Source organism: Leptopilina heterotoma, unplaced genomic scaffold, assembly GCF_015476425.1.
Source record: "Leptopilina heterotoma isolate Lh14 unplaced genomic scaffold, ASM1547642v1 Lhet_57, whole genome shotgun sequence".
In the NCBI taxonomy this organism is placed as follows: Eukaryota; Metazoa; Arthropoda; class Insecta; order Hymenoptera; family Figitidae; genus Leptopilina; species Leptopilina heterotoma.
In genome coordinates, this window is record NW_025111127.1 from 284,975 (window position 1) to 312,967 (window position 27,993).

The 27,993-nt window shown below is 28.1% G+C and overlaps 2 protein-coding genes across 5 annotated transcripts in view; both read right to left on the bottom strand.

Annotated features, from left to right (window-relative positions):
* The window catches only part of LOC122508796 (uncharacterized threonine-rich GPI-anchored glycoprotein PJ4664.02-like), a 104,559-nt gene extending 77,774 nt beyond the window's left edge, over positions 1–26,785 (bottom strand). For 2 of the 4 annotated variants that reach the window (XM_043622345.1, XM_043622344.1), the window contains exons 1-2: positions 26,417–26,785; positions 9,071–9,161 (exon numbers count right to left, since the gene is read on the bottom strand). In XM_043622345.1, the coding sequence (XP_043478280.1) occupies positions 9,071–9,160 (90 nt within the window). In that variant the 5' untranslated portion in view covers position 9,161; positions 26,417–26,785. The remainder of the gene's footprint in view (positions 1–9,070; positions 9,162–26,416) is intronic. The other 2 variants (XM_043622346.1, XM_043622347.1) reach the window with 2 other exon arrangements.
* On the bottom strand, positions 15,753–17,438 carry LOC122508785 (piggyBac transposable element-derived protein 3-like). The gene has a single exon (XM_043622331.1). The coding sequence runs from the start codon at positions 17,436–17,438 to the stop codon at positions 15,753–15,755; it is 1,686 nt and encodes a 561-aa protein (XP_043478266.1).
* Positions 26,786–27,993: the final 1,208 nt, after the last annotated feature.

Genomic DNA, 27,993 nt, shown 5'->3' on the forward strand with positions numbered 1-27,993 from the left:
TTATTTAAATACAAAAATAAATAATATTGAATGTTTCTTAAAATTTAATTTTTACGAAGAATTGTACTAACAACTTTTGAAAATATTTAATTTCTTTTAGGGAATTTAATTAAAATTTTAATGAAATTTATTATATTAAAGAATTTTATAACAATTTTTGAAAATAATTGAAAACTTTTTGAAAAATTTTATTACATTTTTTTAAAATAATTGAATTCCTAAGAAGAATTTAAATAATAATTTTTGAAACAATTGAGGGCTCGGATCGAAGAACCGACGCTTCGCAATGTTCTGTGCGTTTACAAGCGTCGGTTCTTCGATCCAAGCCTTTAATTGAATTCATGAGAAGAATTTTATTAAAATTTTTGAAAATAATTGACTTCTTGAGAAGAATTTTTAAAAAATTTTTGCCAATTTAATTCTTGGGAAGAATTTTCCTATCTATTTATAAAGATAATTTAATTCTTGACGAGAATTTTTTAAAACATTGAAAATAATTTAATTTCTGCAAAGTATTTTATTACTTTTCAAAAGAATTGAATTCTTGTAATGAATTTTGATATTTATTAAAATAATTAAATTTTGGAAAAGAATTTTATTAAAATTTCTTAAAATAATTGATTTTATAGGAAGAATTCACGGAAAAAAAGAAATTAGCTGCAGCAGTAAACAGATGTTTGCTGTAAAATCTCTGAAAATTAGCTACCACAGCTAAGAAGTTTGCAGTGGCAGCGAACATGTTAGCTGTGACAGCAAACATTAGTAAAAATTTATGCGAGTTTGCTGTCATAGCAAACTTGTTTGATCTCACAGCGAACTTGTTCGCTGTCCCTATTTCAACGAACAAGGTTTGCTGTGGCAGCAAAATGTTCGCTGCCACAGCAAACCCTTTCTATGCGTGTTTGATTGTTTATCAAGGTAATTGAATTCTTTTGCAAAATTACTTAAAAATTTTGAAAATAATTGATTTTATGCGACGAATTAAATGTTATTTATGAAAATATTTGAATTATTGCAACGAATTTTATTGTTTTATTAAATAATTGAATGTTTCTTAAAATTGAATTCTTTCCTCAAGTTTTAATAAAATTTTTAATAATAATTGCATTTTTCAAGGAATTTATATAAAATGGTATTAAAAATATTTGAAATTCTGCAATGAAAATAGTTGAATTCGTAAATGAAATTTTATTATTTATAAAAATAATTGAATCTTTTCGTAGAATTGTATCAAAAAGTTCTTTCCATAATTAAATCTGTTGATAAATTTTATGAAAATAGTAAATATTAAAAATTATTGAATTGCAAAAAACTTTTGAAAGTAATTGAACTTTTGCAAAGATTTTTATAAATTTTTGAAAATAATTAAATTTTTGGCGAAAAATTTTGCTATTTGTAAAGATAATTGAATTCTTGACGAGATATTCGTGAAAATTTTTAAAAATAATTGAATTTCTTCGAAGAATTTTATTACTCTTGAAAATAATTGAATTCTTGGGATGAATATTGTTAGGTACTTATGAAAATAATTGAATTTTGTAAAAAAATTTATTAAAATTCCTAAAAATTATTGAATTTCTGTGAAGAATTTTGTTATTTATCAAGGTAATTGCATTAAAACTTTTGTAATAATTAAATAATATTAAAAAATTCATTCTTGTCAAAAATAGAAAAAAGTTTTAAAGGTTTCGTATTAAAATTAGTGTCAGTTTCATTGTTTACGAGGCAAACAAAAAAGAAACCAAAAATTCTGAATTTTCTTATGAATTCTAAAAATTTAATTTTTTCCAGTACTTTTAATAAAAATCCCTGACTTTTCCCTGACCTGTGGTAACCCTGTTATAAGATATAAGAACACAAACTTTAGTACAACTTTTAAATACTGCTTTAAGAAATTTTAGTACAATAAGGAGTACAAAGGTAAATATCAATTTACATTTAACTAGTCTTTAAGTTTCAAATATAAATTCAAAATATTTATTTTTACAAAAATTTATTTTGTTAATTTTAATTTTCATAAAATTTTGTTTTCAGTTTAATTATTAAACTAAGAGTCTTTTTAAACACATGAATTAAATAAACAAAAAACAAGTTTTTAATCTATTTACATCTTAATTAAAGAACATCTACATAATCATAAATAAATTGAACCAATTATTACATTTTAAAAAATAATTTAGTCTTTTAAAAATAAAATGTATGTCATAACAAGTTCGTGCAGATTAGAATTTAAAATACAACCAACTTCTAAACATAATTGAGACTTAACTTCACCAAAATACTAATCTTACAAATTTTATAAATTTCATGAAAAATTTCATCGATCATAAATTTCAAGATTTGTAACTTTCAAAACAAAAGTTTCCAATTGAAAGTTTCAACGGCACTTTGATAAATTTGGTAATTTTTTTTTTTTTAATTTTTTGGTAATTTGGTTTTTTTAATTTTAATTTTTGTTTTTTTTTATCATTAAAAGATAGAAGAAAAAAATAGGGGAAAAGGGGAATTTTTAAATTAGGGTACGGTTAGGGGCCAAAATTAAGAAAGGGGACTTTTAGGGCAATAGGAGACAGACTGTGAAGCCTGCACACGGGCACTTCATACGCATTTTGTTTTTAAAGCTATTTTTCACCATGCAAAAAAGAACTAGCTAAAAATTTACAAAATTGAGAAAATTCTAGATAATTACCAATTATATTATAAAATATAGGTGCACCTATTTGATCTAAGTAATTCTTATATGAATCAAATGAATTCAATTTAATGAACTCAAATAATAATAGTATAATAATAGATATAAATATTTATTTGTTGAAATAATCAATTTACCCGGTAAAATATGAAATACTTTTTTAATTAAGTATAAGAGTATAATTAAGTTAACTTTAAAGTCTATATATTATATATATCCACAGTAAATGTAGCAAAACTTGCTACTGATATAAAATTGGCAACACTAATTAGGAATATATACTATATACTTATATGACACTCTTAGAAAATTACTAAAGTTGTTCTTAATACATTTCAAATTACTAACTCATGAGTACAAATTTATTGTTTCTGCTCATGATTTGATATTGGGTTAAACACGAGATTATATTGCAGAAATTGAAACTCTATAGTATAGTCTCGATCACTCCTCTTACATGCATGATTGACATCCATATTCCATAATGGTACATGCGTTCTTTTAGGAACTTGTTACTCTCTATTACAATCTCTCTAACAGGTGTTTCAACTCAAGAAAATAAATTCTCTGTGAATATGAAATATATACTTCTCGTAAAATGCAATAGCAGACAAGAGTGATCATAATAATTGATTATAAGTATTGACAATTAATTGCCATTATTCTGAACATATATATTATGGTCGTACTATATTAATGCTATCAGACTTCAAAAATTTCTTTCAACATTGTAGGTTTAATATTAGGAAATATTTGTAAATATTTGCCTGTAACTTTAATGTAGGTTCGGTCACGTGTTGTTTTTATACACACACTAAAACGTTTTACTTAAAAATAATAATAAACTAACATTCAATCTAACCTTAAGTTAAAGCAGTAACTAAAAATATTCTAGTGCGAAATGTCAAGACTGCCAAAATGGTTCATTATTGGTAGAGTAATGTCCGCCGAGAATTGGCAATAGTTACTGAGCCATTTCTGGTGCTCGAAACATCTTATTGTAATCAGTGACCCCAAAAAAGTATTAAACCACGTTGAGTTATAAAATTTTTATGCAGGGTAAGTTGAACAGCATTAACTTCCTAATACCGCTAATACACAAATTCGTATTGGCTTATTGCTTACTACAAATACGAAACGACTCCATTGAATACTTTCTTTTTTACTGGGTTGTATAAGAACCCACGTTGTATCCCAATTGGATCACATTTTGAATTTTTCAATAGGACTAGTTCTATAAATAATATTTCAATTAATTTTAAAATAGACACTATGCCACACAGCACCGAAAGTTGTCTAATAGATGAAATTAACTTAACTGTAATCTTCGGAATCTTCAGTTGATAAGCTTATAAAACTTTTAATAGGCATAGCATATGAAAGTTTAAGAAATTTTAAACTTTTATGCAAAATTTAGTCAAATTTCGCGTCAAACTGACTACGCATATTAGATTTTTATATAGATCTTATAAACTGAAAGAAATGCTTTGTAAATATTAGCTAAAAAATAGTTTGGCTAAGAAGATTTAACTAATCTAGAAATCAGGTTCTGCTATTTTATATGTGTATAGTTGGATTATCCCAGCTCGTGGGTTCAAACAAACATTCTACTTCAACGATATTAATATGAGTAAAATAGTGATTTTATATGGCAATTAAAAAATCAGAAATACAATATGGTATACACTGTAAAAAATAAGTCTTGTTTTAAGCCTGATTTTGGCTAAAGCACCTTACATTAGTCTAAATATGGACTAAATTTTTCAGTAGAGAACTGATTTTAAGACCTAAAATTGTCTTATTTTTATTTTAAGGCCAAAAACCCAAGTAACCTGTAAGTTTGCAGCAAACTTACACCACAAGATTTGCAATCTTACACGTAAGCTTGCTGCAAGTTTGCTGCAAGTACAAAAAGGTCCTACTTGCTGCAGGATTGCACAGCAAGCTTAGGACAAGCCAACACTGCAAGTTTCTTGAAAATTCCCAAATATTTAAGTATATAATATTAAGCAATTTATTTAATATTTAATTTTTATTTAATTTTAATATATTTAATATTTATTTAAAATAATATAATGGTAACAACGTTATAATAAAAATGTTATTAATTTCTCCAATCCACAGAATTGTAGTTGTGTACTATTATCCGTGATCAGTAGATAATAGTACAAAATAGTAAACGTCGTGGCAGACATTAATATTATTGATATTATGATCTAAGATACTATTGTGAAACACCTGTTTAGGGGACTGATACTTGTACTCTCCGCGAGACAAGTCGTGCGCGAGAGAGGTATTTCTCGCCATCTATCACGGAGTTAGAGAATTATAAGAGAAACTTCTATTACTTTTCCAATTCCCTGATAGATGGCGAGAAATACCTCTCTCGCGCACGACTTGTCTCGCGGAGAGTATAAGTATCAGTCCCCTAAACAGGTGCTTCACGATAGTATCTTAGATCATAATATCAATAATTAATGTCTGCCACGACATTTACAATTTTTTACTATTATCCACTGATCACGGATAATAGTACACAACTACAATTATGTGGATTGGAGAAATTAATGACATTTTTATTATAACGTTGTTGCCATTATATTATTTTAAATAAATATTAAATATATTAAAATTAAATAAAAACTAAATATTAAATAATTTGCTAAATATTATATAATTAAATATTTGGGAATTTTTAAGAAACTTGCAGTGTTGGCTTGTCCTAAGCTTGCTGTGCAATCTTGCAGCATAAGTAGGACATTTTAGTACTTGCAGCAAACTTGCAGTAAGCTTACGTGTAAGATTGCAAATCTTGTGGTTTGCAGCAAGCTTGCAGCAAACTTACAGGTTACTTGGGAATGGGTTGAACTTAAGAAAAAACACGTTTGAGCTCTAAGTACTTTAAAACTTTGTTTTTACAGTGAAAGTATTTAAAACTTTCCCAATTCAAGAAATCAATTATATTGAAATTTATTTAGGTCATCCAAAATTTAGTTATATAAGTGCAGCGAAGAATAAAGTGAAATTGTCTTTAATGAAAAATATTATTGACTGTGAATAATGAAAAACGTATAATTATTTTCTTGTTTCTTAGACGGATGAGCGAACTCCTTTCCCTAGAAAGATTCCGGAAAGAAATTATAATATATATGTTTACACACAAATGAAATACGTGTACATCGTTCAGTTAACTTTTGTTTCTACATTGAAAAAAAATTATATTTTCAATGACAAAGGAGTATGGTTAGGATTTTTGTTTGAAATAAACAAACAATATTGCTGTTCTTCAAATACAGTATAGGTGTTATTCACATACACATTACTGTCTCTCATATATATGGCTAATCTATACTGCGCTGCGTATGGCTGAAACAGTAATATGTACCGTGTACCGTGTCCGTGTACCGTGTCCACCAATACAATATGTGAGAATTAGCCATAATTATGGTAGTAACAAAAATATGTTTTTTTGAATGTACTATTTCAAACCTTAAAATTTCATAAATGAAAATATAATTTTTTCTAATCAAAAGATAACAGTAAAATAAAAATTTCCCTTCCAAAAATATTTCGAAAAATTCAAAATAAATATTATATAGTAGTATAAGTCAGTAAAAGTCAGTTTTTTTAAAAAAGGTCCGTAAATTACGTAATTTGATTAAAAGAGAACAGAAAGTTCGTAAATTGTACGATATAATTTGGAAAATTTTAGAGAAATTACAAATGATTGCAAAATTCAATTATTTTCAGAAGTAATAAAATTCTTAGCAGAAATTCAATTCTGTTCAAAAATTTTTAAAAAACCGCTGCCAAGTTGTATATTTTTTTTTTAAATTTTGGTGCTCATTTCATGAACACTTTACTTCCTCATAGAGATAAAAATAATAGAAATATACGAATAACTTTTTATAATAAATATAGTAAAAGTGATTGAATTTTTGGTCAATCAATGTACTTTTAAATACTCTACAAAATAGTTACAATAATTCAATAGTTAAACAAAAATTTTCAAACAAAAAAGTTGAGAAAATGTCATTTTTCACAATTTTTGGTTTTTAAAATACCAATAATTTCGAAATTTATTATCGAATTAGGTTCAAAAATAGGTCAATCGAAGCGTTTTTTAATGCTTTACAAGTTGGTAATGATAATTTTAAAGTTACACTACCGTCGGGAATTATCGGTACGGCTGCTCGCGCACAGCCCAAAAACATACCAATCTTTAAATCACGATTTTTTTGTAAATACAAATGTCAGAAAATTAACAAATATACCATTCAAAAGATTATTAAATTCTACGATTAATAATACATAACTTAAAATTTTAATAATTTATACAAAGATTACAACAATTGACAAATTTGACAAAAAAAATTAAAAAATAAAATTTTTGTGGAAATTTTTTCAACCCCTGCATATTTTTTTAAAAATTGTAGAAAAAATTTAAAACTTACATAGGTGTGATCATTCAAGTGTCATCTTTAATTTAAGACCAAAAAAATCCAAAAATCTTAATCGGTTAGCGAGATATCATTATAAACGGCCGAGCATTTTCAGTCAAAAACTGTTCAAAATCAACTAATTCAATGCATTTGTCAAAAAACATGTTCGTACGTTTATAACGATATTTCACGAACCCAATAAGATTTTTGAATTTTTTTAGTCTTAAATTAAAGATGACACTTCAATGATCACACCTATGTAAGTTTCAAATTTTTTCTACAATTTTTAAAAAATATGCAGGAGTTGAAAAAATTTTCACAAAAATTTTATTTTTTAAATTTTTTTGTCAAATTTGTCGATTGCTGCAATCTTTGTATAAATTATTAAAATTTTCAGTTATGTATCATTAATCGTAGAATTTAATAATCTTTCGAATGGTATATTTGTTAATTTTCTGACATTTGCATTTACAAAAAAATCGTGATTTAAAGATTGGTATGTTTTTGGGCTGTGCGCGTGCAGCCGTACCGATAATTCCCGACGGTAGTGTACTTCTACGTTTTTCAACAAAATTTTCAAAAAAGTCTTATTTTTCAAAATTTTTGATTTTTAAAAGTTTAATAACGCCAGTTAATATGTACGAAAAATGTTCAATTAGGGCTCAAAAGATGCGTCTAAAAAAACTCTACAAAATTATGGAAAAAAATTTATAGGTGTCTCAACATTTTTTAAAAGTTATGGGCAAAAAAAGTTTTTTGGCAAAATTAAAAATCAAAAAAAAATTAAGTTAAACTTTATTAATATATCTGAAAGTACTCTCACTTTATGTCCGCAGGTGAGATCTACAATTTAAAAAAAAATTAAACCCAAAAGCTCTTCATGATTTCGAGATATTTATGAAAATGGGATGTTTACACACACATACACACACACATGCGGAATGACATTTTTTAAAAATGTCATTTTTGAACTCTTGAGGTTAAATAACATAAAGATATGTCAAAAAATCGAACTCGAAAAATTTTGGTATTACAATACTTCCTCTATGAGGAAGTAATTCTTGTCAAAATTTCAATTATCTTTATAAATAATAAAATAAATTCTTTTCAGAAATTCAATTATTTTCAAAAATGTTAATCAAATTCTTTGCAAAATTTCAATTATTTTCAAAAATTTTCCTCAATTTCATAATTTTCAATATCTAATATTTTCATAAAATAGGTAATAAAAATTTCACAGAAATTCAATTATTTACAAATTTTTTACTTCGCAATATAATTCAATTATTTTTATAAATTATAACATTTTTATAGGGATTCAATTATTTTTATAAATAATAAAATTCTTTTTATGAATTTAATTATTTTCATAAATATAGTAAATCTCATCGCAGAATTTCAATTATTTTTAATAAAATTTTAATCGACTTCCTAGATAAATGTAATTATTATTAAAATTTTTATTAAAATTCGTCAAACGAATTCAATTATTTAAAAATTTGTTGATAAAATTCTTTATGAGAATTCAATTTTAAGAAATATTCAAATATACAATAAATTATTTTTGTTATTTATATAAGTAAATTCTAGTAGAATTTTTTAATAAAAATAGATTTAAAAATGAATTTCAGTTAAAATCTTAGATAATAATTGAATATTAAAAGCATAATATAGCGTTAATTTTTAGAAATAATTGAAGTTTACAAAAATTTACTATAGAATTCATGTAGATGTCTTTTGTTTTTTCGCTTCCTTTCATTAAAGAAGTGAGATCGAAAATCGTTCGACATGCAACACGAGGATCGTTCTTGTGAAAATCAATAGAATATTCACTAGAATTTATATAAAATGATTCTATAGAACTTTTTACAAAAATGGTTACAAAAGAATAATAAATCAATATTTTCTTTCAATTCTTATCAATTTGAAAACTTACCGGTACTTCTGGTCCACGAACAGCATTTGCTGCAACGAATAGAAGCAGCAGCAGCAGAGCCACCGAGCATCTTGAAAACCTCAACTCCATTCTAAAAATTACATCATTAATTATAATAATAATATAATATAAATAATTACTTAATTATGAAGCGTTAGAAAATTATAATTTAAAACACAAGTTAAATAAATATTAATCTTGAGTAAGATTAATCCATAAATAATCGGAAGAAAAGGCAGTACAACTCTATATACTTTTGTATTTGAAAATTTGAAAACAATTTTGCAAATATAAAAATTTATATAATCTAAATATGAATCTGAAATTTAGTATAATATACGTTTTGTAAGATGAAGAAATAGAATTTGTAGAGATTTAACTTTTTTATTGTGATTGTCGACGTGCACACAGGAAAAATAAAACAAACAATTTACTTAAAATTGCACATCATCGACAAGAATTAATCTCACAAGACTTGACATTTTACAACACTTAAATTGATTGACAACCTTCTAGATTTTCTTTTCTTCGTAATCGAGGAAGATTGAATGGTCATTTCTCTAAATTATGAAACTCTGCACACTTTCCTCTATTTTATGCTTCTATAACGAATTTTTATTATCATGAGACGGATATCCAAAAATTTACAAATAAAAAACTTTTCAAAAAATTGCCTATTAGAAAATAGTATATTTCGTAACGAGTGCAGGCAGTTGTCAATTTTTAAATGAGCACTTTTTTTGGAACAAACTGTATAGGCGAAGCGAAGCTAGCACTAGTTACGAACGATATTTTTCATAACAAGGTGCAAAAAAGTGCCCTTTTTTGCACCGCGTTATGAAAAAATTATTAAAAAATACTTAAATCTCAGAAAAAGGAATTTTCTTGTAAAAAAATGCAAATAACTTTTTTACTTTTAAAAATATTCAAATAACCGAGTTTTTTTATTGATATATTACTATCTAAGAAAGAATTACGTTAGTGACTTTAAAAAATAAATGTAATTACTCTAAAAAAATACACCTTCATTCAGAAAAAAGATTAAAACATATATAAAATTTGTTGGAGTCTGGAGTGCGATCAAATAAATTATAGTTAAAGCATCTAATTATTGGATAATGCGGTATCCGAGCAAAATAAGGCACCCTACCTATTCACAAAAATAATAAACAGTTGAATGTATTATCCAATAAATAGTTGCCCCTTCCTACAAATTGTATCACGCTCCGGAGTCCAATGAATTAGATAAATTATCTGACTACCCAATGGGAAAAAAACCATTGGCGCATTAATGGCCCAATAATGGGAGCCACCATTCCATTATTGTCCCATTATTGGCACCCAATAATGGACCACTAATGGTAAAATCGTGGGATGTCCACGCCGATGCCAATAATTGGCAAACCATTATTGGCACATTATTGGCTGCCATTAAAAAACCAATAATAAAAAAAAAAATTTTTATTAAATTTATTTATTTAATAATTATTTTATTTATTATTATTATTATTTATTATTATTAAAAATATTAATTTTTTTAATTAATTATTTTATAGAAATGGTTATTATTTTCTATCACATCGAAATGTGAATAACCCTTTCGTTCAGAGTCAGAGTCTAAAAATTATTTACCTCACATCCATCAGTGCAAAAATAGGAGAGGACGGGCAGAATAAAATTCCACAAATATTCGTGAGAATGCTGCCTCCTTATATACTTTTCAAGTTTCATGTTAGTTCCGAGAGAGTTTTAAGGAACACCTCCTATGAGGCGTTGAGCGAACTACATACTTACTACATGATAATTTCTGCAGCGTCGGTAAGTAATTGTATGTAGTTCGCTCAACGCCTCATAGGAGGTGTTCCTTAAAACTCTCTCGGAACTAACATGAAACTTGAAAAGTATATAAGGAGGCAGCATTCTCACAAATATTTGTGGAATTTTATTCTGCCCGTCCTCTCCTATTTTTGCACTGATGGATGTGAGGTAAATAATTTTTAGACTCTGAACGAAAGGGTTATTCACATTTCGATGTGATAGAAAATAATAACCATTTCTATAAAATAATTAATTAAAAAAATTAATATTTTTAATAATAATAAATAATAATAATAATAAATAAAATAATTATTAAATAAGTAAATTTATTATTTAATAAAATTTAATAAAACAATTTTTTTTTATTATTGGTTTTTTAATGGCAGCTAATAATGTGCCAATAATGGTTTGCCAATTATTGGCATCGGCGTGGACATCCCACGATTTTACCATTAGTGGTCCAATATTGGGCCATTAATGCACCAATGGTAGACTAATGGCTATTTCCCATTGGCTATTTTAATAGGTTAAGAAAATAATTTAAAAAATTATCAATTCTAATTCAAAATTTTTTTTAATTTATTCTTAAAATATCAATTGAGAAAAAGAAATTTAACCTAGAATCCTTGAAGGAAACTCTAAGTATAAAGAAGCAATAATTCAGGATGAAATTTTTATAATTTATAGAAAACTACAAAAAAGTAAAATAAAAAACATGATCTCTTAAATTTGTAGTTTTCCACATATTCTCATATTACATACAAAATTCCTTACTCCTGAATCTGTGATACTTTCCTACCTTCGATTTACTTTTACTTTTGCTTACTCTCTACTGTCATGTTAGAAATGAAAACTATTTTGATATCAAGATTAGAAAATCTAAATAGATGATAGGAACCAATAACATTTCTTTTCTTTTCTGTTATTAAAAAAACGGTAAACTTTAATTGTAACCAATATTTTGTTAACATTATTGTACAAATATCTTTTTGAATTCAACAGCCTTCACTTAAAACTGAAATCCACTTATGACTCAAATCATTCAGTTGAACAACTAGTTTACAAACATAACACCACGTTATAATTTTAAGTGAAAGCTATAGTATTTGCAAATTTACACTTATTATGAAAATATTATCAATATATGTATACTTAAAAAAATTATTAAAAAAATATTGAATATAAAGATGAATTTAAAGAAATAAGGACATGGTAATATAAATACAATATTAGTTTTCTAATAATAAAACAATTTTTTGAAGTGAATATTTTTTGAATAAAAACGGAATATTATTCAACAATAAAGTGTTGTACTCTCTATATAGTTATAGAGTAATTATAAATCTAAATTTGTCAGTTTTTACTAATTCAACAGCGCCGATTTCGTTATTAAATTAATTATTTTGTAATAGTTTTAATTAATGTTAGTCGAAATAAATTACTAATTGATAACGTATGTTAAACTTTGATAATAATCTTATTTGATAAACAATTCTGATCATATAATTTAAATATATTTTAAAGACTAAATTTCATGATAAAATAATGCTATAAGTATTATTAAAAATATAAACAAAACATTACAATTTAATTGATCCTTGAAAAGTAGGTCGATTCTACACAAATCACCGTTAGCAAAACACGATTCCTTAGAACGTGATTCATCTTTTCATTCAAGATGCAACTCATACCACTAGCTAATACCACTCCAGCTCTGATTCGTATTTGTCTGTCTGTGTATATAAATGAAGCCATGCGGCTTTTAATACTTCATACTTCCTCTTTGCGATTAAGAAAACAAAACACCTTTTTGTATTAATAAATAAATAAATAAATAACATAATTGCAAAGCATGTTTAAAAGATTTCGCGTTTGGAAGATTCGCTTAAATTACATTATGAATTTTAAGGATGTATTATTCACTTTCATTAAAGTATACCTATATTTATTCATATTGGTAACACATCCACACAAACAATGGAATTTTAAACTTTTCCTACAAATTTTTCGCTTTTTCAAAAACGTCTGTTTTTGCATTTTCCAAAAAAGTTGGGGTGATGTGCAACACCAGTTAAATTCAGGTATGTAATGCATAAATATCGATGAAAATCTCTTTAATTATTAATTTTAGGCACATCACCCCAAATATGATATTTTGTAAAAAATGATTTGTATGCAATACAATGCAATGGAAACATAAAATATAAACAGATATTTAAAAACACTTAAAAAACCAACAATAAACACATTCTTATCTATAAAATAAATTAAAACCCTTCCCGAAACGACTAGAAATGTAAAGCGCGAGAAATATTTCCTGCTCGAGAAATTTAAGTCAACTTACGTACAGCAAACCTAGCTGCGAGCTGTCTCGTGAGTTATATATCAAAAACAAGTTACTGAGGACATAAAAAATGGCAATACTTGGCTCTGTTCAATATTAAACTGTAGATCAGAAATCGGCGGTGTTGCACATCCCCCCATGTTTTCAGGGTCGCTGAATCCGAATTACATGGCAGTTTTCAAAAATTCTAAAGGGCGGATTAATATGGCAGACACATTTTAAGAAGAAATTCATATTTTTTTGAAACTTACGATCTAAGAGTTTTTCTAGTCACTGATTACGAATACTATATTCTACTCTAAAAATCTCACAACTCTAATAACATTTAACTTAATATGTACACGGAGAGACCCACATTTGTAAAAATTACTAAAAATGGTTGCAATGACCGGAAATAAGGGGACTTTTAGCATAATGTACTACAGAATTAGATAAATTTACAAAAGAAGTAGATAAATTTGCTACATTGAAATAGCAAGTTTTAATATTTTGTGTAAGAGTTGTAAATGTAGCGAAAATTGATTATAGTTTTCTCAAATTTAATTAGACAATATCTGACAAATGAAAACATTTTCCACTAAAACCTACTATCCACTGTAGTAATTTTTGGTGAGCAAGTGTGGCTAGCGAGTGCAGTCATATGGCGCCTGCATTTCTATTGGTTGCTAACTTCGTCAATCTCCGTAAATGAGCCGATGCCATCCGATCATTGACAGTGACTATGTTTCGCGTATGTAAAATAAATTTGGATATTATCTACAATAATTAAATATAAAGTGAAACGTAGGTCGTTCGGTATCTCAGAAATTGACCTTTATAAATTAATAAACTTTGCATTTATATTCCTGTCCCAAAAACTATGTCTTATAATAAATTGTTAAAAGTAAACTGCTTTCTCGTAAGTGCTGTAAATTTTCATCATTCAATATACACTGAAGTCTTGGTTATACGGAAATTGGTTATACGGAATGTGATGGCGCTGAAACGGGATGAGGGGTGAAGGGAAGGGTCGTGCTTGACTCGATGATGTCAGTAGCGCACCTATCACTGGATCCTTTTTTCCCCTTGATATAACCTAACCTCAAAATTGTTAGTGAGCTATCAGACAATATTAATTAATTTATTTATTTATCTACAAATGTAATTTAATAAATTCAAATTATCAATTTTACACTATATTAATAAATTTCAAAGATATAAAAAAAATTAGCAGGCGATTCTATTTCAACCGAGGGCAAAAAGAATCTTCGTACTGTCCTGCATATTTATACTTTTTCGTCAAGGTGACCTATTTGGATTATACGGACACACACCCGAGTTGTCCGTATAACAAGACTTCAGTGTATAAGGAAACAAAGATGTATACTTTCAGTGAAATTCGTTGTCGTGCGTGCAGTTGTGTATTAGTGTATTAACCCATTAACGCCCAGACGGACGAAAAATTTCAATTGACTTTGAGGACCTGGTTTATTACAACAATGGATACAAAAAAATTGACACATAATATTTTTAACGTAAAATTTACTCCTCTTTCAGATTCTGATGTTAAAATTTGTTTACAACAAATTGTTTAAAAGTTATAAACAATTTTTTCTAAAAAAACACGATTTTTGGAGATAAAAATTTCTTTTCAGACGTATTTTCACCGGAAAAATGCAAATGGATGCTCTCAAAAGATCAAAATATCGCGTCCATGGACCCTCAGCTACAAAACCCTGAAGATGCCAATTTTTTTTTTCAAAATGGCGGACGACAATATGGCGGCAAAAACTAAAAAAATGGCTCACATATGAAACATAGTGCTCTAACTTTTTTGAATCACCGAAATCGACTGAAACTCGATACTCGGGGGTTCTTGGGGTCGCTGATTACGAATATGATGTTATTTTTCCAAAATTCAAAATGGCGGATCCAATATGGCGGACAATTTTTTAAAAATGACTCTATATTGCTTGAAATTTGTTACTCGGGGGTTCTTGGGGTCGCTGATTACGAATATGATGTTATTTTTCCAAAATTCAAAATGGCGGATCCAATATGGCGGACAACTTTTTTAAAAATGACACTATATTGCTTGAAATTTGTTACTCGGGGGTTTTTGGGGTCGCTGATTACGAATATGATGTTATTTTTCCAAAATTCAAAATGGCGGATCCAATATGGAGGACAACTTTTTTAAAAATGATTCTATATTGCTTGAAATTTGTTACTTCGGGGTTTTTGGGGTCGCTGATTACGAATATGATGTTATTCTTCCAAGATTGAAAATGGCGGATTCAATATGGCGGACGAGTTTTGTAAAAGTGACTTCATATTGCTTAAATTTTATGGTCCGTTTGCCGGCGAATAATTCGCCGTTGCCCGACTCTTACCGCGTGGAGGTGGACATAAAAGAGTCTTTTCTTTTTTTTTTGTTTTTTTATTTATTTTTTTGTTTTTTTATTTATTTTTTTGTTTTTTTATATATTTTTTTGTTTTTTATTTTTTTTTTTTTGTTTTTTTTTGTTTATTTTATACTTTTTAATAGTGAGAATCCTGGAAGCAGGAAACGCATAAATATGCGTCACACTCAACGCATTTTCGTTGCGTTCTAGAACTGCACTTGGAGAAATTAGCGCAGTTTTTTTTTTGTTCAACTCTTCGAACTTTGTGGTTTTTTAAAGATTCGGATTTTTTTAGGTATGACTCTGCAATCTGCATAGCCATGTCTTTAGTACCAATTTTTTTTTCTAGAACAACTAAATTTCTCAATACCGTTGCATTCGTGATTGATGCTTGAACGAGTCTCATGAGTACAACCCAAGTCCATTTCTTCGACCTTATGCATGGCATTAAATTGCTACAATGTGCGTCGTGCAGGTCTACTCCGCCCATAAACTTGTTGTAAGTTTTAAAAGCATTAGGAAATGCTATATTCACTTTGCTTTTTGCCTCCGAAGAATATCTCTTGACTGAACTCATTGGTGTAACACCTGCCAGTGTTGATAGTACAGAGACTACTTTTGAATCTTTCACCGTGACATAATTGACACCACTGCATTTGTCATGCTTGGCGATAAATGTGCCTCTTGGATCTTTTTCACTAATCGGATTTTTTACTTGAATTCGATTAGCTCTGACTGTTCCTGTTGCCCGCAAACCAACTTTCTTCAGATGAACCAGTAAGTCAGGACTTGTAAAAAAGTTGTCAAAATATACGTGATATTTCACTACATTTCTGGGTACAACTGAAGAAAGAAGGTTTTGGAGGAGACCAACGACAACGCAGCTACCTAAGGCACATTTATTCAGTTTTTCTTCGTTGCCGAAGAAAAAACTTTTCGAATTCTTGCCACAATAAATATCACAATCGAATAAGAACCCTTCGGAACTGCAAAGAGCCCACATTTTTATGCCGAAACGGACAGGCTTGTTTCGTATAAACTGCTTCAAGATAGTTCTTCCCCGAAACTTTACCATCATTTCGTCAACTGATAAAGCAGATGAAAAATAACCAAACTGCCTCACATTTTTCTTGAAAATCTCCAAAGGACCTCTTACTCTCCAAGCTCTATCATCAGAATTTTCATCTCCAGGCTTAGATAGCTTCAGCTTGGACTTGATATCTTCAAACTTGTTGCGACTCATAGCTCTAGCTACAGCATCACAAGCCAGAAGATGATTCTGAGACCAATAATCTCTTTGAGATTTCCTTTGGTTAAAAATAGACAAAATAATTATTCCAAGAAATTTGTCTAATTCAGTCATCGAAATTTGACAATCATTCTTACATGTTGCTTCTAATATAAATTCTTTTAGCTCCATGGAAAAGAAATATTCGAATAGTTCCGTTGACGAGGATGACCGAATTTTTTTTGCAACGCTGTCAGATATAAAAGTTTCATTTTTATATTGAGGATCATACTTCTTTTCACCGTCAACCCATTCAAAAATATGATCTGGCTCCAACTTCGATTGATTTGGAGTATAATTTTTTCGTATTGTCTGGTATGAATTTTGCGGTAAATCATCACACTCATTTCTAAACAAATTTTCTAGCTCTTCATTTATAGAATTATCATCTGAATCAGATTCACAATCAGATTCGCCAGAATCATTCGAGTTTGGTAGCATGAGCACATCTAGATGTTCATCATGTTCCTCAACTTCGAAACATTCGGCCTCAGATAAAACTTTTTGCCGCTTCGACTTACGCTTTGTAGACATTTTTAATATTTACCTTGCAAAATACAAATGACTAGTAATGCAAGCGATGCTGGTGCAATACCAATAAGCAGTACTATAGTAATAAAATTTGAGATAACAAAATGGTAAAACTTTTGATATTTTTGTAATATAGATTATATATGAGAAAATGAATTATATTTTGATGTTATAACTTTCTTGCAACTATATTAGGATTGAAATAATTTACGAATTGTATTAGCAATATTATTATCTACAAAATTCGTAATCAGCGACCCTAAAAAGCACCTACTGACAAAATTCTTGGAAAAATAACAGTATAAAAGTATAAAATAAACAAAAAAAATAAAAAAAATAAAAAAAAAGTATATAAAAAAACAAAAAAAGAAATAAAAAAACAAAAAAAAAAAAGAAAAGACTCTTTTATGTCCACCTCCACGCGGTAAGAGTCGGGCAACGGCGAATTATTCGCCGGCAAACGGACCATAAAATTTAAGCAATATGAAGTCACTTTTACCAATCTCGTCCGCCATATTGAATCCGCCATTTTGAATCTTGGAAGAATAAGATCATATTTGTAATCAGTGATCCCAAAAACCCCGAAGTAACAAATTTCAAGCAATATAGAATCATTTTTAAAAAAGTTGTCCTCCATATTGGATCCGCCATTTTGAATTTTGGAAAAATAACATCATATTCGTAATCAGCGACCCCAAAAACCCCCGAGTAACAAATTTCAAGCAATATAGTGTCATTTTTAAAAAAGTTGTCCGCCATATTGGATCCGCCATTTTGAATTTTGGAAAAATAACATCATATTCGTAATCAGCGACCCCAAGAACCCCCGAGTAACAAATTTCAAGCAATATAGTGTCATTTTTAAAAAAGTTGTCCGCCATATTGGATCCGCCATTTTAAATTTTGGAAAAGAACATCATATTCGTAATCAGCGACCCCAAGAACCCCCGAGTAACAAATTTCAAGCAATATAGAGTCATTTTTAAAAAATTGTCCGCCATATTGGATCCGCCATTTTGAATTTTGGAAAAATAACATCATATTCGTAATCAGCGACCCCAAGAACCCCCGAGTATCGAGTTTCAGTCGATTTCGGTGATTCAAAAAAGTTAGAGCACTATGTTTCATATGTGAGCCATTTTTTTAGTTTTTGCCGCCATATTGTCGTCCGCCATTTTGAAAAAAAAAATTGGCATCTTCAGGGTTTTGTAGCTGAGGGTCCATGGACGCGATATTTTGATCTTTTGAGAGCATCCATTTGCATTTTTCCGGTGAAAATACGTCTGAAAAGAAATTTTTATCTCCAAAAATCGTGTTTTTTTGAAAAAAATTGTTTATAACTTTTAAACAATTTGTTGTAAACAAATTTTAACATCAGAATCTGAAAGAGGAGTAAATTTTACGTTAAAAATATTATGTGTCAATTTTTTTGTATCCATTGTTGTAATAAACCAGGTCCTCAAAGTCAATTGAAATTTTTCGTCCGTCTGGGCGTTAATGGGTTAATTAACCGCGTCTATACATATAAGTGAAATAAACATGTGTGTGTCTTCAAATATTTATCCAACAAATATATAAGTGTGTGTGTGTCTGTGTATGTAAAAATCCTTCCAGTTTACCTCCATTAGTCAAGAATTGACGGGAAACCGGCGACAAAAATCCGTATTTTTTCTTTCACTCTTTCTTTCTAGATTTTACAAACGACTATAGTAATTTTACGTACACAATACTTCTGAGTTTACTACAGTTGTTTGGAACTATTGGACGAAATAGTAAGAAACTTTGCTAATTTGGTGAACATTTGTCGGATTAGTGACTTAGTGTAGAAAATAGTAAAAATACAAAAAGTCCCCTTATTTCCGGTGGTTGCAATCGGAAAATAGTAAATTCTAGTGTGATTTTATACAAAAATTAGTAATCTTGGTCTCTCCGTGTAGACTATATGACATGTCTTTCCAAATGCTGTTATTTAATGCACGTTCTTTATGAGTCTTTATACATAAAAAAATCCATCGAGGAGACTACTCAAGGGTAGTGTTTAGGGGAGACTAGGTGCGGTTGTTACGCTGTGCAGTTGTTACAAATGGAATATCTCAGAAACAGTGAATTGTAGAGATAGGGTTCACAAAGGAAAAATGTTTAGTTTTTATGTACGAACTTTCTGCAATAGGGGAGGGTAGGCTACATTGAACCGGGTTTTTTATAAAGTCCAAAAACTAATTAAATTTTACAAATTTTGATCAGGTTTTGGTATGAAAATAAAATTGAAGTACTCCTTTAGTTAATACACACGTTACAAACACAAATTATTATGATTAAATAATGAAATTTAATTTTTTTCTAACTAGTTACACTTTTCTTATTTTAAAGAATGTGTGTCTACATTGAACCACCTCTAATAAAACACTACAATTTACTTCGAAAATAATATTTCCACTTACACATTGTAAAAAATCTTATTTTCCACTCAAAAAAATAGAAAATTGTTATTTAATTGTTATTACTTGTTAATATAGGAGATTAATATATTTCGATGTCAGGTTAGGTAGCAAAAGTGACAGTTTAAGTTTATCTCGTTGACAATTGTGATGAAAGCATGTCTTCCAGTATTTTTGTTACTAATTAGTAGAGCAGATAACTTTACCACTCTTAAAATTGAAAATTCTTTGCTTTATCGGGTGGTTCAATGATGCCGCACTCACTGTATTCACATGACATTCACAACAAAAATTGTTAATAATAAATTTGTGTAAGATTTAAAGTTCTTTATCACATCGGAATATTGAAGTTGACACCCTAAGCGAAATAAATCACAAGTTTACTAATTTTTAAAACTTCCTATTTCAATAAAAAAACGTCATTATAATTCCACCAAATTTTTTGTTTTGTACGTGAAAAACAGTTTTTTAGTTTTTCTTTGTAAATAATAAACCTACGTGTCGGAAATTTTTGGACATAGTCTGTATCGGTAATACTAACTTATATATTGAATAAGAAAAAATTTCACTCAGTCATTTCTCAGAAAATTGAAGTGGTTCACTGTTGACGCTGGTTCAATGTAGCCTACTCTCCCCTATGTTTAAAAATTATATGCAAGTTTTACATGTAAAAAAATAGACACATTGGTTTTTAGAGGCCAAAAGTAAATATTTCTCTGCTTGATATTGTTTAAATAATTAATAGACCTTTATACTTAACAAAGTAAATTTTTTAATATGATTTCTATGAGGATTAAGCTTTAAGAAACTGCCTTGGTTGTCCACATTTAGTGTATACTTTTTTTAATAAAGTGATTTATTATAGAAAATTTACCTGTTGTGCAGTTGTTACAAGTGATGATGACAACCGATATTTTTTCCAAAATTCAGCAGATTCGTTTGAAATGTAAAATATTTGTCAAAAATGTAATCACACTCATTTTTTATGAAAAATCTCATGTTTTTTCTAAATTCGACTTCAAAATTAATGAAAAAAAAACTTTTAAAAATTTTTTCATTTCGAAACAATATTAGTGTTGCCATCTCTATGGAACTGTCACGTACTATTACGTTGAGCCAAAAATTATGATTAATTAATAAAAATTGTTATAAAAAATTATTTACCTTCAATTTAGAAATGTTATAGATGATTCTTGGTATTGTAACAACCGACATTCACTTTGTGCAGTTGTTACAATTTGCACACTGTCACTCAAATGCTTCTAGTTAATTAAATAATAGATATAGAGCTAAATCAATTATGGCCTTTTAAAACTAGATAATATACCTTTGATTTAAATGTATGACCAAACAAATTGGAGTTAAACTCTATTCACTGTAACTGATTTTATCAAAATTGTAACAATTGCACCTATAGTCTCCCCTACTTAATTGATCAAAATAAACAAGCCCTTTAGAATTTTTGAAAGCTGACATCTAATTCGGATTCAGCGATCCTAAAAACCCCCTGCCTAACAAATTTCAAGCGAATCTGGTGAGTTTTTCGAAAAAGGGTCCGACATATTGGATCCGCCATTTTTAATTTTTAAAAACTGACTTTAAATTCGTAGTCAGCGACCCCTATTATCCCTGAGTAACGAATTTTAAGCGAATCTGATAAATTTTTCCAAAAGGTATCATATTGGATCCATTTTTAATTTTTGAAAACTTACTTCAAAGTAATCAGCAACACCGTAAACCTCCGAGTAGCGAGTTTTAAGCGAATCCGATGAATTTTACAAAAAAGTGTCCGCCATATTGGATCCGATATTTTGAATATTTGAAAACTGACTTTAAATTCGTAGGTCAGAAACAATTTACATTTGACCTAAATTCAGGTCAATTTTAAGGGCAGTTTTAACCTACAGGTCAAAATTACTCAAAATTTAGGTCAATTTTAAGGGCATATTCAACCTACAGGTAAAAAACTAACAAACTAACCCCTCTGACCTCAAAATGTAGGTCAATTTTAAGGGCAGTTTTAATCTACAGGTCAAAAATTAACAAACAATTCCCTCTGCTCTCAAAATTTAGGTTAATTTTAAGGGCAGATTTAACCTACAGGTAAAAAATTGACAAACTAACCACTCTGCCCTTAAAATTTAGGTTAATTTGAAGGGCAGTTTTAACCTACAGGTAAAAAATTGACAAACAATTCCCTTTACCCTCAAAATGTAGGTCAATTTTAAGGGCAGTTTTGACCTTAACGGAAAAAATTTACGAACAATTCCCTCTGCCCTCAAAAATTAGGTCAATTTTAAGGGCAGTTTTCATCTACACGGCAAAAATTGTCGAAAAAACTTCCTCTGACCTGACCTTTCCTTAAAATTTAGGTCAAATTTCACATATTTTTTAACCTACTCATGAAAAAAGCAAATTAATTAGGATTTTTTAAAAAGTCGTTCTCTTATATTAAAATTTGACGGAATTTTCGACCTATTGGTTAAAAGAAGTTTGACCTAAATTTCAATATTAAGTTTCAATCAATGAAAGATGTTATAAATTGACATCTTTTTTTAAAAATTCTATTAAAATTATTTTTCTGTCCTCAAAATGTACTTTAATTTTAATGGCAGTTTTTTCCTACAAGTTAAAATTTGACCAAAAATCTCCCTCTGATTTGATATTTTCTTAAAATTTAGGTCAATTTTAAGGTCAGTTTTGACCTACACGTCAAAAATTGACAAGTAATATATTTTATTATTTAGTATATAATAATATATATTATTAATATATTTAATTATTTAGTATATAATAATATATATTATTAATATATTTAATTATATATACTGAACATAACGTTTTATGACAAACTTTTTAAATTTTAGCAATTTTTAATAAGTGTCTCACAACTGGACACATTTTTTTTGACAAAAGCGATGTGCTCCGAAAATTGATCATAACTTTTTTTGAGTCCATCTGAACACTATACTTTCTTTGAATAAAAGTTACGCATTTAAGTTACTTTTCGAAAGGTTTATTTTATTTACAATTTCGTTTAACCATTCACAATTTATGGGTAAAAAACAAAACCCGTCTCATACCTAGACACACTCCTCTAATGTTGATAAATTTTTTTATTAATTTACATGAATTATTTATCTAAACCGATAGATTATAATTTATATATAATACTTGTACACTAGTTTGTCTAGTTGGAAATTAATAAGGTCTTGATAATTTTTTCTAGACTAAATTATCTAACTATAGCATTTGATATACACTACCGTCGGAAATTATCGGTACGGCTCCACGCGCATGGCCCAAAAACATACCAATTTTTAAATCTCGATTTTTCTGTAAAAACAAATGTCAGAAAATTAACAATTAATATACCATTCGGAAGCTTATAATATTCTACGTTAAATGATATACAATAGAAAATTTTAATAAATTACACAAAGATTTCAGCAATCGACAAATTTGAAGAAAAAATTAGAAAATGAAATTTTTTTGACAATTTTGAAACTCTAGCATATTTTTTAATAATTACAGACAAAATTTTAAACTTATATAGGCGTCATCCTTGAAGTCTCATTTTTAATTTAAGACCAAAGAAGTTTTTAAAAAATCGTAATTCTCGAAGTTCACGGCAGATTTCTGAAAAGTTCGGGAATTTCTTTTGTGCAATGCACACTGAAAAAAATACATGAGACATTTTCAACTACATCCCCTTAGTAGAGTAAAAAGTAATAAAACGAACTACTTTTTTAGTAAGTCTGGCTACTTTTGATACTTATTTTAACTGTTTTATGTAGTTAAAAATTATTAATTAAATTAATGTAATTTTACAGTTAACTTTGTAACTGCAGGTATGTTATAGAAATGACTACAGAAAGTAGTAGATTCTACTACTTAAAGTAGTTTGATATACTAATTTTGTAGTAGTTTTTACTTCTTCTAGGAGTTGAATTATTTTCCATGTAATTTATGTTATAGATTTTTATAGAAGATTATCAACTGTGAAAAGTTGTAAATGCAACTACTTTAAGTAGTAAAATTAACTACAGTTATCAGTTGAACTGTGTCTGGAATGCCTTTAAGTATTAAGCAACTCATCGTAGCGGGCGAGCGTGGTTAGGTGGTTAGGTTATCGGTTTACGAATGTTAGGGTCGAGCGTTCAACTCCCGACGTTTAGAGATTTTTCTCCGTTAGGTATATAGACATTAAATAAATAAGGTATAGGTAAACAAAAGTGGGTAGGGGGAAATATAAAAAAATACAACTCGATAATATTTATAATAAATTATAAATAATTTTATTTTACCATTTTCAGTAGTTACTTTATTACTGAGTTATCTTAGTAACTTTAACTACATATCAGCAGTTAATTCTACTGCAAAACTGTCATTGGTTCCTATTTAACTAAGAAAAGTAGTTAATGCAACTGTATTATCACTTCATTCAACTACATATCTGATAATTAATGTAAGTTCAAAATTATCTTTGGGGACTTATTGAACTAAGGAAAGTAGTTAAAAAGTAGTCAAATCTACTAAGAATTTTTTTCAGTGCAGGAGTAGACCTCAAATTTGAAAAAACGTTTTTTTCCTTAACTTTTACATTATTTGACCTAATTAGCCAATATTAAATTAATGTATTATTATAATAATTATTTCTATTAATTAAAATTTTTTTAACTACTTTTCAAGTAAATAGAAGTTATATTTGTATCCTAAAATACACTATAAAATAATTAACGTGTAAAATTTTCTTTAAAAAATATATATTAAAAATCAGGTCACACCCACAACTTTCCTAAAAATTTATTAACCCTCCTACGGTTTAATTAAATTGCAAAAACCGGTACCAAAATGGTTCAATTTACCCTGCATAGAAAATTTTATATCTCAACAGGCTTTAATAGTTTTTTGGGTCGCTGATTACGAATCCGGTGTCAGTTTTTGAATACATATTCAAATTATCGAATCCAATATGGCGGTCAAAAATTTAAGAAGTTGCGCTATCTATATAATAGCAAACTCATTTCTCTCCGTGTGTGTCAATTTAATCATAATTTTGTATCCAACACTGTTAATGTATTCTGCTTAGTATTTTAAAATATATAACACCTAATGCAAAATAAATAGTTTATCTGATTAAAGATGGTTTATTCCTCACTAAACAAATATAATAATTCGGTTTCAATAAATGTAATTATAATTATTTAGCATTGGATTTTAATTTTTAACTTTTATGAAAAAAAAATTGTAGGTGTCTTGTTATAATTATTTACATATATGTGACGCGCTCCCAAGAAAGGTACCTATAAGAAGCAAACGAATTATAGGTTGGGTTTGAGTTAGATTTATCTTGATTAAAAGTTCATTTTTAATTATTTGAATTTGAAACCAATATTCATTAAATATTTTGAATATAGTGAAGACTTGAAGACGAACAATTTTTAATTAATAATTGATTCTCTTTCCGTATTTTTACTTACAAAATTTAAAACATAACCTCAAATTTTTTGCTTCTTAGGTACCTTTCTTGGGAGCGCGTCACATATTTATCATCTTCTTAAATTTTTTGTCGAAAATAACAATGATTTGAAGGCTGAAATTATTAAAAACTGATCTTTCATAAAAGAATAATATCTAAATCAGCATAACTAAATAGAAATTTACTGTTTTTTGTTCCAGCTGTGGTCTTTGATTTTACGTAAGTTAGTAGTGAATAGTTATATGTATACGTGAAAGTGGTTTGCCGACAGCAATGGTCAGTTTATTCTGATACTGTTCGGTTAATATTCTGCAATTCTACTTTGTCCCGTAACAACACTGAATCGCTTCAAACAACTTTTTCAATTTTACACTTATAAACCTCTTTTCTTTAAAATGTTCTCACGTGTTTATCAGTCATGGAATGAAATTGCCTATACAAGTTCCTAATACATTTTCAATTCTTTATCATATATATCAACAGTTGCAACTTATAAATAAGTTTCAATTTTGAAAATTATAATATAAATGTATTAATAATAATCAATTTTAATTATATAAATTATCGTTTATGTAATATATATATATGCAAATTGAAAATTTCATATTATGTAAGTTGTGCAATTTAATTAATAAATACTAATCAAAAATTATTTACCCCGTAAATACTAATTTTTAATGTTAAAAATGACTAATTTAACTAGTTAGTAAAGTTTAATAAAATAGTAAAGTAAATAGTAGCTTTATACTAACATAGATGAAATAATAATTTTCTACTACCAATTATTATAGAATATTATCACTAATTAATTAAATGAATAAATCCGTATTGTTCAATTAGTCGTAAATGACTAATTAAATTTAGAATATATAATATATAATTTTTTGTTTAAAAATTTGAATTCTGAAAATATTCTGAATACTATTAAAAATATTTAATGAATATATTAATTAATATAATAAATATATTAAATAAATAGAAAAGAATAAATATGTTTTTAAGCAGATTATTAAATAATCAACATATTTTGTATACTAATATTTTAAAGGAGAAAAAGTTACCTATATTCGCCTCCTAATCCAGCGTAACATGCATCACACTCACTTCATAAATCCGACAGGGAATATAGAAACCACCACTTCACAAATTGATAAAATATATATAATATAAATCACAGCACGAAATTCACTATTTACAAATATGCGTTTACTAAAAAAAATCTCAAAAACCGAAAATTACTTTTTATAATTTTGTAAAAAAAGATTTTTGGCGGGCCAACAAAGGACACGCAATTTCCGGTCATCAGGTGAGATACATCTTTTTCCGGGATTAAGAATATTATGGCGAACGTGCAATCTGGTAGCGCGGCCAGTGGTTGAGTGTCGAATGGACAAATGAAACTCGATCGAATCGGTCGTGTCAAAAAACGGGGCACTGACAAATAAAAAGAGACTTGACGGTATTTTCCCTTTCGCCGGTGTTCTTTGGCGGCTTATACCCCGCCACATCAATATTCTCTCCCTACCACCCCGTCATCGCAAGTCCTCAAGTCAGGCCCGAATGGGACCCCCACGAGATACACCCAAGCGCAACTCCGCTGCGTGCACAAGTGCAAGCGCGGTCGCTCTTTTGAGACGATTCAAATCATACTTGATTCATTGATTTCTTTCTAACAATATGTATTTCGAATACCATAAGTATATACTTATATGTTTAAACTTTAAATGTATAAGGAATATCTACTCCATTGCACATGTGTTCAACAACAACAAAATACAATTTTATTTTTTTTCTGGATTATAAGTGTACCTTTTATTAATTTCGAGAGAAAAGAATACATCTACTTTCCCTTAATTTCATAGTTGAATATTTGTTATAATCTAATCTGATGAGAATATATCATTAAAATAATATATTATGAATAAACATTCATTTATAAAATCACATACTTAGATTTATAATTTATTTACTTCACTTATTTTTATTTTCAGAAATTTAATTGTTGTTCTTCTAATTGATCAACACAGTTTTTACAAAGTTCTAACTATTTTTATTTATCTGGTTGATTATACACTGAGAAATAAAAGGTCTAACCGAAGTCTATAGGTATTCGACGTCTAAGAAGTTGAGAGGAGATCTAGGTCTAGATGTGGTCTAGAAATGTTATAAATATAGATGTCAAAGTTGTTTGCTGCCGTCCTTTTTAAAAAAGACACTATCTACTTTTTAGCTCAATCGGAGATATTGAAGGAAACGCGTTTGCATCTGGATCTCTTAATAAAATTAAAATTTTTGTAAACCAACTTAAATGTTCTTGACTAATTCGGACACGCTCTTTTCATTGGTGCAAAAAAATTATTAATTCTAATTATTTATTAATAAAACTATAGATAGTGCACATTTTTTATCCGAAAATTATGGAGAATACATGAAAAGTGCACTATGTGGTAGATAGTACACGTTTAAAATTGCTTTGTCGGTACACTTTTCTGTTTAATGCGTCACTATCTACATAATTTTCTAACACAATCCTTTATTTCTGTTATATTTTTATTATTTATATTTTATTTATATTTACTTAAATATTTTTCAATCAAGTTTGACTTATTTTCTTCAGTGTGGATCACAGTATCAAAAT

Excerpts from the sequence above, each read along its gene's own strand:
- LOC122508785 (XM_043622331.1), bottom strand. The coding sequence starts at position 17,438 with ATGTCTACAAAGCGTAAGTCGAAGCGGCAAAAAGTTTTATCTGAGGCC.